The 10544-nt window shown below is 47.7% G+C and overlaps 1 protein-coding gene across 2 annotated transcripts; it reads left to right on the top strand.

Moving 5' to 3' along the window:
• The first annotated feature begins 644 nt into the window (after nucleotides 1-644).
• On the top strand, nucleotides 645-8708 carry FSCN3 (fascin actin-bundling protein 3). 2 transcript variants are annotated; one of them, XM_027574241.2, is made up of 8 exons: nucleotides 645-905; nucleotides 1917-2613; nucleotides 2952-3070; nucleotides 4757-4916; nucleotides 5395-5565; nucleotides 5876-6076; nucleotides 8056-8332; nucleotides 8616-8708. In XM_027574241.2, exons 1-8 carry the CDS (start codon nucleotides 765-767, stop codon nucleotides 8626-8628), a joined length of 1779 nt encoding a protein of 592 aa, XP_027430042.1. In that variant the 5' UTR covers nucleotides 645-764; the 3' UTR covers nucleotides 8629-8708. The 2 variants fall into 2 exon arrangements, with proteins under 2 accessions (XP_027430042.1, XP_027430043.1); XM_027574242.2 differs by lacking the exon at nucleotides 8616-8708 and having other exon boundaries at nucleotides 5871-6076; nucleotides 8056-8226.
• The last annotated feature ends 1836 nt before the right edge of the window (nucleotides 8709-10544 follow it).

The following is a 10544-nucleotide window of genomic DNA, read 5'->3' on the forward strand; positions in this document are numbered from 1 at the left end:
TTGGCCGACAGGGACCCTTTGAGGGGAAGGGCTGGGCTCCTTAGCAGCAGTGCAGCCGGGGATTATGAGGAAGATGCCCCGTGCTCTCTCCACCCAGGACATTTTCCCTCCCCTGCTCTGAGCCAGCCCTTCCTGATGAATACGAGTCATGTGATCCTTGCTGGTTATCTATCTAGGGTTTCCTCACCCTTCCTGAAAGGCAACTTCTGAGACATTTTGGCCTCATTCTCCCAAGGGCTGTAAAAGTTAATAGATTTTTCCTGGTTACCTTGAACTTGAACACTTGTGTCCCTAGGGAGCCAGACAACTCACCCTCACTTCGTGGGGAGGAAAGAGGTTGATTTTTATCCTCTGATTACAATGAGAAACAGAAGTGAAGAAGGGAAGACACTTGCCTGTAGTCCCAGGTGATCGCTGCCACAGGCCAAAGTTCCAATCCCAGTCTCAGCTCAGTCACCTCAGCGCCTGGAGTCGCGCGGGGAGGTCAATGCCAAAGGCCCTAGACCCACTTCCTCTGGGCTGTGGATCGACATGGCCAGGCCAGTGCCCTTTCCCCACCACGGATAGGAGGCAGCCCTCACAGTCACAATGCTCCCGGGTCACAGAGGTGCTGGGCCCTAGGCCAGGCTCTGCCTGAGAAATTTCCTCTGGGGAACGTCTTCTGGTGGGTACTACAGGCCTGATTCCAGGCCCTATGGCCTGTGGAACCACACCAGGGGGGGAAGGCTGGGCCGGACGGAGTCATCACCTGCGGTGCCGGCCCCATGGAGGAGGTGGAGTGGACGGGAAGACCCAAGCCTGAGGAGCTAAGGGTTGGGCTCATCAGCTGGGCAGGATCCTACCTCACTTTTGAGGCATATAAGAACACGGTCACTGCTACTGCAAAGGGTTTGGGCCGGAAACAGGTAGCAAACCTGTGCTGAAGTCATCTTTCCCAGTGGCCGTGTGTGTGTGTGTGTGTGGGGGGGGGGGGGGGGGGGTGGCTGGGGTACACTCTTGATCATTGCCAGACCGAGACCCTCCTCCCCCAGGCTTTTGCTCACAGGTCTCCATCGCTCCCTCTCCCCCTGTCTAAACCTGTTCTGAGAGGCAAAGCCTCAGCCCTTGCGGCCTTGCCTTCTCTGGCCGCTTTCTTCCCTCCACCAACACCGGGTGGTTGTGTCATCACAAAGGGGAGAGGTGAAGAGCCCAGGCTGGAAGGCAGGATTGTGGGCATCCGGGGGAGGGACTGCAGGGCCCATGATTCTGTTCGGATTGTGGTTTGGGAATGGGGAACTCTACAAGCCCTCTGGGAGTGTGCGTCTTCATTTTAGAGACGGATGCAGGCAACCCTGCAATGCTACCCCAGAGTGAGGCAGTAGCAAGGCCCTCGTTTAGAACAGGGTTGATCCCAGCTGAACCAGACAATTGCATCTCAACCGTGTGTGTTCCCATCCTTATCCCTGGAGCCTGGGCCTGCTTGTAAGAGGTCTTGATCTTCTCCTGCCATGCTGGGGAGGTGGGCTTTGGGGAAGGGGCGTGTTAGCTAGCATGCTATCCAGGGGCAACAGTGAGGAAGAGAAAAGTAAAACCTAAACCAAAGCACTTCTTAGAAAAGTAGTCATTGAAGGAAACCACCAAGTAGGAGAGAAGGAGGTTTACCTTCTGTTAGCTGGAAGAGGTAGGCATTTAGAACGTCTCTTGGGATCTTGAGAAGTGCTCTGATTTCAGTAGTAAAGGTCTCCTGCAATCTTTCGATTACTGTTGGATGAGAGGATGGGAGAGCTGACAGTCACCATGGAGGCTGATGTGGAGGGGCAGGTGGTTGGTCCCATGAAGGTTGTAGGGTGATGCTGGGAGTGATGGTGGTAGGACTCCCTGGCCCCGTCATCTGGCAGTACTGATCTCCTTCCTCTCCCTCCCAACGACGCCTCCAGACCTGGGAGATCTTGGTGAGCAATGAGCACGATGCCCAGGCCGTGGTACGACTAAGGGGCTTGCAGGGCCTCTACCTCCTGTGCGAGGCAGACGGCAGTCTGTGCTATGGCCGGCCAAGGACCAGCCACCATGGGTGCTTCCTCCTGCGTTTCCACCGAAATGGCAAGTGGACCCTCCAGTGCATAATTAGTGGCCGTTATCTGGAGTCTGATGGTGAGGATGTGTTCTGCAACTCCAGGGTCCTCTCGGCTTACCACATGTGGACCCCCCGGCCAGCCCTGCATGTCCACGTGATCCTCTACAGCCCTGTCAACCACTGCTATGCCCGGGCTGACCCCACCATGGGCCGCGTCTGGGTGGATGCACCAGTTCCCTGCCTGGAGGAATGTGGCTTCCTGTTGCATTTCCAAGACGGATGCTACCACCTGGAGACCTCAGCACACTTCTTCTTGTCCCACTTAGACCGGCTAGTCCCCCAACCCTCAACACAGACAGCTTTTCATATGCAGGTGCGGCCCGGAGGGCTCGTGGCACTGAGTGATGGAGAAGGAGGCATGTTGTACCCACAGGGCACGCGTCTGCTCCTGGGCCTGGGCTCCAAGCCCCACAGGGGTGAGGAGTGGTTCATCCTACAGCGCTGTCCCACCTGGGTCAGCCTCAGGTCAAAGACTCGGAAGTTCCTCTCCATCATCTATGGCAAGTGCTGGGTCCAAGACAGCTGTGGAGGGAGGGAGAGAGCTGACTGCTTAAAAGAGAAAAATATGTTGGAGATCAGCAAAGATTTTTGAACCTGCTGATAAAGAAGATCCTGGGGTACCAACAGGATTTCTTAGGTCATGGAGCAGGGTGATAAGGCAGGGGTATGGGCTTTAGGGGAAGTAGCTTGGGTCTTCTCCAGGCACCTATGATCCACAGAAGGTGGTAAAGGCTGAAGAGGGAAAACAGAGGGAACACAGATATAAACTGTGGAGGAGGGACTGAGACTGAGGGTGAAGCCAGATTCTGACTCCTTCTGACATGTTTTTTCTCTGCAGATGTTGAGGTATGTGCTGCCTCTGAGCACATAACCCCAATGTCCTTGTTCCAGTTTGAATGTGATGATGAGAGCCCTACCTTACAGCTTCGTGCAGCCAATGGCTGCTACCTAGCCCAGGTGAGACATGGGCCTCCTGAGCAAGAGAACCCTTAATCTCTGAGCTCTCCCATTCTAGACATACTTTCTTCTTCTTCAAGGCAGGTGACCAGATGCTGAGGTGAACTGTGGAGGCCCTTGTCAAGTTTCAACCAATGGGCCCGATTTCATCCAATGGGGCCTCTTTAAAAAAAAAGAAAAAGGAACTATATTGAGGCACAATTTATATACAATAAAGTGCACTCATTTAAATGTGCAATTCAATAAGTTTTGACAAATGTATGCACTTATGCATGTATACGCAAATGGATACACCTAATCACAAGTTAAAGAATATTTCCATCACCACAGAAATTCCCTCTTGCCCTTTTGTAGTCAGTTCCCCTTTCCCCTTGCCCTCCCCTCTGCCACTGTTACTATTCTGTCACTATAGATTAGAGTTGCCTACTCTAGAATTTCATATAAATGGAATCACAGCGTATTACAGTATGTATTCTTCCTTTCATCAGCATAATGTTTCTGAGATTCATTCGTGATCCGTGTATCAGTAGTTTGTCCCCTTTTATTGCTGAGCAGTGTTCCATACTACTACTCATCAACACAAACATAATTTGTTTATCCACTTGCTTGCTGATGAACACTTGAGTTGTTTCCGGTTTGGGCTATTGTGAATAAAGTTGTGGGGCACCTGGGTGGCTCAGCTGGTTAAGCATCTGCCTTCGGCTCAGTTCATGATCCCAGGATATTGGGATCGAGCCCCATGTCAGGCTCCCTACTTCTCTCTCTTCCCCCTGCTTTTGACCTCTCGATCTCTCTCTCTCTCAAATAAATACATAAAATCTTAAAAAAATAAAGTTGCTAGCAACATTTGTGTACAGATTTTTTTGTGGGCCTATATATTCAGTTATCTTAGGCAAATACATGGGGGTAGAAATACTGGGTCACATGATAAATGTGTGTTTATATATTTTTTAAGATTTTGTTTACTTATTTGAGAGAGAACAAGTTAGAGAGAGAGAGAGAGAGAGCGCACAAGCAGGGGGGAAGGGCAGAAGGAGAGGGAGAAGCAGACTCCCCACTGAGCAGGAAGCCCAACAACGTGGGGCTCAATCCCAGGACACTGGGATCATGACCTGAGCCGAAGGCAGACACTTAACCGACTGAGCCACCCAGGTGCCCCATGTTTACATTTTTAAGAAAATGTTAAATAGTTTTCTAAAGTGATATACTATTTTACGTTCTTGCCAGTAATGTATGGGAGTTCTAATTGCTCCACATCCTCATCAACACTTATTATTGTCTGTCTTTTTAATTTTAGCTACTCTAATGGATGTGCAGTGACATCTTACTGTGGTTTTAATTTGCATCTCCCTTATAATTAATAATGTTGAGTATCTTTTCATGTGCTTATTGGCCATTTGTATATCTTCTCTGTGAGGTGTCTGTTCAAATCTTTTGCCCTGCTCGGAGGAAGGCCTGCTTCTCCCTCTCCCACTCCCCCTGCTTGTGTGCTCGATCTCTCTGTCAAATAAATAAGTAAAGTCTTTAAAAAAAAAAAAAAAAGGATGTGAAAGCATAAATCATGCCCTGGGAGGATGAAGAAAGCCAGTGGGTGGGATGTGGGAAAGGGTCTAGGAATAAAAATGATGGGAAGAAAGCTGAGATTTTGTCCTTATTTCTCTTCTCTGCTTCCTGTAATCTCTCCAGAGGCGCCACAGGACAGTGGTGGCTAATGGGCATCCAATGGAGGCTGACACCTTCTTCCGTGTGCACTGGAATTGTGGCAGGATCATCCTGCAGTCTCCCAATGGACGCTTCTTGGGCATCATAGACAATGGCCTGCTGATGGCCAATGCCACCATTCCAGGTGAGGAGAGTGGCCCTCCTGCCAGGTTATTCCAAGTCAAAGATGCTTTCAGAGGGAGCTGGGATATAATAGAAAGAGCACTGGAGTTGGGGTCAGAAGATTTGGGTCTGTGTATTTGCTGAATCACTGAGTTTTTGTCATCACTTGGGCAAACACTTCTTTGAGCCTCAGTTTCCCTGGCTCCATTACCAATGGAGGTGACATCCAACCTGCCTGCCTCACAGGATTCTCGTGAAGATTAAATAGATTCACACATCTCAAAGGAAGGAAGAATATTGAAACCTCCTGGGCTCCACACTGTACTAAATGCTTTCACAAACATTTTATAAGCACCTAGCCTAAGATCTGGCACATAGTAGGTGTTCAGTAATTGTTAAAATGTTGACAACCTTCTGCAATTAGCATCCCTCTTCCTGCTTCTATCTGGGAAAGCATCTAGAAGCAGCTCATCCAAATAACTCCTTTCTATTTCTTTCAGGCCCCAATGAGGAATTTGGGATTCGATTAGCTAACCGGCCCTTCCTTGTATTGCGAGGTCGTTATGGGTATGTGGGCACCTCCTCAGAGCACGACCTCATGAAGTGCAATATGGATCAGCCCGACTGCATTCACCTGCTGCCCTGCCGCCAGGGCATCTACCACTTCCAGGGTGAGGAGCTCCTCTTCTCTGGCCCTGGGTTCACAGTCTTGTCCTGCCTTAGCCCCAACTCAGACTTCATGGCCTGCTGCTCAGAGCTTACTCATCCAAAGAGGAAAAACAGAGTTTCTCTTTGTTTTCACACTTCAAGTCCCCCAGAATGGGTTGGCAGAGCAAAATCCAGCCCTCCTGCGTTTCCACAGAGGGACCTGCCGACACAGGCAGGGTAGGGGGGCCAGGAGGGCTGGCATGCTTCCCCGGGAGCCTCCGCAGGTGGTACCCCTGGAAGACTTCATCCTTCACCCTTCCCTCCCCAGCACAGGGTGGAGCCTTCTGGTCAATAACATCCTTCGGCACCTTTCGTCCTTGGGGAAAATTTGCTCTCAACTTCTGTATAGAGCTTCATGGGAGCAACTTGCTCACGGTGCTGGCACCCAATGGCTTCTACATGCGATCCGACCGAAGCGGCACCCTGTTGGCAGACAGCGAAGAGATTACCAAAGAGTGTATTTGGGAGTTTTAGGTAAGATCGAGTGGGTCGGGACCAGGAGGTGGGGGAGCAGGCATGGAGGGGCAAGAAAAGAAGAGAAGTGGGTGAGAGTGAGACCAAAGCACACCCGTGGACTAACTGCTGTCCCACAGCCTGATCAACTCCAGACTTTTATTCCAAATCCGTGCCTTTTCTCTCAGGGCTTCTAAACCCAGACTTGCTGGAGAAAGGAGGGGAAATCGGCGCTAGGTTTCTGGCGATTATGCCACACTGACACATGCGTGCAAGCAAGCTTGCAGGGGATAGAATCAGGTGTCCTCATGTGTTTATCTCTCTTCATTAAGATGCAGAGCTTTGCCCCATTTTTAGGGAAGACAGGTAACTTTGGGGCATGCTTTCTAGCCTGTGCACTTTCTATTCCTACACCCCTGGATCCCTGAGTGCTGATGGCTCTCAAATATTCATCTGCAGCTCTCACCCTTCTCCTGAACAATAACCTCCTCTTTCCAACCTCCTGATTGACGACTGACTTGACTTTGTCCTGCCATCCCCTCAAAATCAGCCTCCTCCCCCTCCCTCCCACAGATGATTCTTCTGGCCCTCCCCCATGATTCTTCCGGTCCTCCCCCATGGCCATCTAGGGTATGGCTGTCCTCCCAAATGCTCTGGATCAAGACCTCAGCACCGTCTCTCCTTCCTCCCTTTCATTCCCTTTACCAAACTCTGAAAATTCTTGGGTACTTCCTTAACAATGCCTCTTGGGTGCTTGCTCCTTCTTAACTACCTTTGCTACCTTGTGGATCCAGGCTTTTCACCCAAAGCCTGCACTGCAATAAGAGCTCCCCAGCAGCATTCCCTGCCTCCAGACCAATCCCATCCAAGCTCTTTTCCACACCAAGTTTGCTTTCTTAAAGTGCTGTCTCTAATCCATCATTCCCTGTTCACACCTCTTCAGGACACCTCACTGTTCTTAGCCCTGTTTCTTCACAGTTGGCCTCGCTTTCCTGGCTTAGAAGGTCATGAGGATGTTGTAGGAAGAAGAGCTTTGCTTTTGTCATCATATAGACCTGGAACCTTGGGGAAATTGCTTTAACATTTCTAGGCCTTGGTTTCCTTATCTGTAAAATGGGAATAATATCTACTTCATAGGGTGGTATGAAGGTTAAGTAGCCATATGAATCTCCCCACTATATATGTTCACTCCTTTCTTGCATTTTCTACTGGTTTTCTATACAAACCCTTTGCTATGGCCAAACTGGAAAAAAAAAATCAAACGAAATTCCACCAGGCTTGTTTTCTTATCTGTTCCATGAAGGGTTTCGATTGAACTAAATTTCTCAGGCTCCTTCCAGGCCTGACATTCCAGTAGTCAATGCATCATAGTGGTTAAGAGCTCATTCTTGGACATTGAACTGGGTTCTAGTTAGGTTTTTATCACTTAAACTTGTTGTTTGATCCTGGAAAAATGAACCTCTCAAAGGTTCCTTACCAATGAAATGGGAATATAGTATCTATCTTGTAGGATTTTGTTGTGTTATGTGAGATAACGATTATAAAATGTGTAGTAAACAGCCTGGCAGCTAGCGCACTGTGCTCTATCAGAAGCCTTCCCTGAACCAGCTGAATTCTTAGTAAATCTCATCTGTTGACTACAATACCCCTTTGAACTCTGAGGCTATTTTTTACACCATTAAGTTGATTAAAAAATAATTTTACAGCATTTTACTATAAATTAACTTCACATACATCTGTGTAATCCATCATCAAACATGGGACAAAACAGGGTGCCTGGGTGGCTCAGTCGGCTAAGCCTCTGACTCTTGATCTCAGCTCAGGTCTTGCTTGATCTCAGGGTTATGAGTTTGAGCCCTTTAAAAACAGGAAAGAAAAAAAAAGAATGGGACAAATCACTTTATTCTGTCTTTTCCCAGATGATCTTACCAGATTTTCCCTAAAAGCCCAAGATCAGCGAACGATTGACCAAAGATTTCTATTTCCTCTTCTCTTCCCAGGTCAATGGGATGCCACTTATGGAAATCCAAATCCTCCAGGAGAAACTACTGCACAAAACACAACAGGAACCTCAGAGTCAAGATCCTTGAGAATATCTGTTATACAACTTTCCCTACCCAGTTTAGCAAAGCACCTGTTTCGAGCAACAATACACAAAAGGCCACCCCCAAGACCCCTGTGTGCATCTGACTCAGTACAGAATAGGGGTCTGGATATGGGTGGAGACCAAGGACCCAGGCCACTCCAAGTTCTATCCAGAAGAGGCGAGACCAAATGGTAACCAATTCTTGCATTGATCTTCCCCCATCCCCGCCAGGACTACTAGAATTCTTCCAGTAATCCTATGAGGAGCCATTTTGCCCTGAAGGATTCAGAATCCAGAAATGATTAGATGTCTTTTGGTTTGGAAAGAATGAAGGATTATGGGTCCTATGGGCATAGGGTAATGGTTATGACACACCTTATACCTGGATAGCCTGAAATTTACCAACCATCTCACCTTTGATCTTGTCATTTGGGCAAGACAGGTACTTTCCCCAACACTGCCCACTTTTTACAGGGAGCTGAAGTGACGGTCCCATGACTGGGAGCTCTGACTCAATTCTTCGATTAGAATGCACTGTAACGTCCACTACTCTTTCCATCAAAACAGAGCTTCCACAATGACCATCATTCTCGTACTGTCTTTATAACTTTGGCCTTCATCTAACTACTATTTGCTCTATCAGTGTCTTTACTGACATAGACTCTTAAGTACTTTTATTTAGAAAGGAGTATTTTAAAGGTGCCTGGGTGGCTCATTCAGTTAAGCATCTGCCTTTGGCTCAGGTCATGATCCCAGGGTCCTGGGATCGAGTCCCACATCGGGGGGGGGGGGGTCTCTGCTCAGCAGGGAGCCTGTTTCTCCCTCTCCCTCTGGTGCTCTCCCTGCTTGGGGTCTCTCTCTCTGTGTCAAATAAATCAATAAAATCTTTTAAAATAAAAAAAGGAATATTTTAATCACTATCATAAAATGGAAGATGAGAATCACTTGCCATAAATAGAAAGTGGCCTTAAAAATAAATACAATGAAAACAAAGTGATGTTATCAAATCCTAGTTAGATTCCCTCCCCTGCCCAAGGCTCAGAACCTGAGGTTCCCTTTCCCTCTGTTACAAAAAAAGTTAACAACTGTTACAGAAGCACTAAACACTAGGACCAAAATGAAAGCTTTCTCTTCAATGTAATCAGAATTGAAAGGGAGTCAAAAGGGGAATAATTTTCTCATTTCTGACTAAATATTATTTAAAGCAGTGTCTACATGCCTCCTAAAGTGTTCTCAAATACCAACACTGTTGCCTGACCCCCAATTTGGGGAAATTGCACCATACTATAATGCGTGCCTGGTTTTTAATCTGTTAAGAAAAGAAACTAAAACCACAACATGAGAGAGATTCCATTTGCATAGAGGGAAATGACCTCAGGTTTTTGTAAGTATGTTTCTCCTCAAGAGATAGAAAAGAATTCTGTAAAAATTTTAATCTAGTAAGGAAAGCCTGAGAACACTAGAGACCAGGGCATCTCTTTCCTAGAGAATGTTAAGAATAGGCCAAAGATATGGAGAGGAATACACTACACTCTTCAGAGAGATAGGACCTTGGGGGTCATTTAATGCAGAATCTCTTCTTCAGCATCCCATAAATGCATATACAAACTTAGATGCACAATCATGCATGTGCACAGATACACACACACACACACACACACACACACACACACACACACACCACATAGTCTGTTACCCATATTCCCCACAAGTGGCCATCCATCCTCCACTTGAATGTGCTTGGCCATGGGGCCTCAGCTGGCAGCTCCCTCCATTGCTGACCTCAGTCCTACTGCTGAGTGAATGGCTTGTTCTCAGACTGTACCATGCAGATTGTCATCCCCCAAAACCTCACCCATTTCCCTGGGCAGTCTGTCACCAGGGGCAGGGGCAGAGTGTGCTCCATGACCCTTGGGATTTCATTCGAGAGCTGTGCTGGTCCATAGAACTTTCTGTGCTGATGGAAATATTCTATAATGTTTACGGTCTGATACAGAGCCAGGGGACACCTGTGACTATTGGGCCTTTGATATGTGACTAGTGTGAATGAGGAGCTGAATTGCTCATTTTACTTAATTTTAGTTACATTTATATAGCTACATGTGATTGGTGGCTAGTTGCTGAAGAGCACAGCACTAGAGTATTTGATGATGAGATAACTTCTGGAGGAGTACCCCTCCCAGATGGGAGAAAACAGACTTGCCCCCACTCCTTTTATCCTGCTTTGCACCATCATCATTCCATCCCCAGCTCTTCAAAGGGGAAAAAATTGGATGGGATGAGCCCATCCCTCATTCAAGGTACCCTTTTCTTCACCCCCCTTTCCCCATATTCCTCTCTTTCCCTACATGCTAAGGCTACCCAGGAGGAACCTAGAGATTTATCTGCAGGGAGACAAAATTG

The sequence above is a fragment of the Zalophus californianus genome, chromosome 12, assembly GCF_009762305.2.
Source record: "Zalophus californianus isolate mZalCal1 chromosome 12, mZalCal1.pri.v2, whole genome shotgun sequence".
Taxonomy (NCBI): domain Eukaryota; kingdom Metazoa; phylum Chordata; class Mammalia; order Carnivora; family Otariidae; genus Zalophus; species Zalophus californianus.

What these genes read in the sequence shown, in the direction of transcription:
- FSCN3 (XM_027574241.2), top strand. Translation starts at nt 765, where the DNA reads ATGGAGGAGGTGGAGTGGACGGGAAGACCCAAGCCTGAGGAGCTAAGG. An exon ending in GTTCCTCTCCATCATCTATG is followed by an intron (nt 2,614 to 2,951) that starts GCAAGTGCTGGG and finishes TTTTCTCTGCAG; the next exon opens with ATGTTGAGGTATGTGCTGCC. An exon ending in ATGGCTGCTACCTAGCCCAG is followed by an intron (nt 3,071 to 4,756) that starts GTGAGACATGGG and finishes TAATCTCTCCAG; the next exon opens with AGGCGCCACAGGACAGTGGT.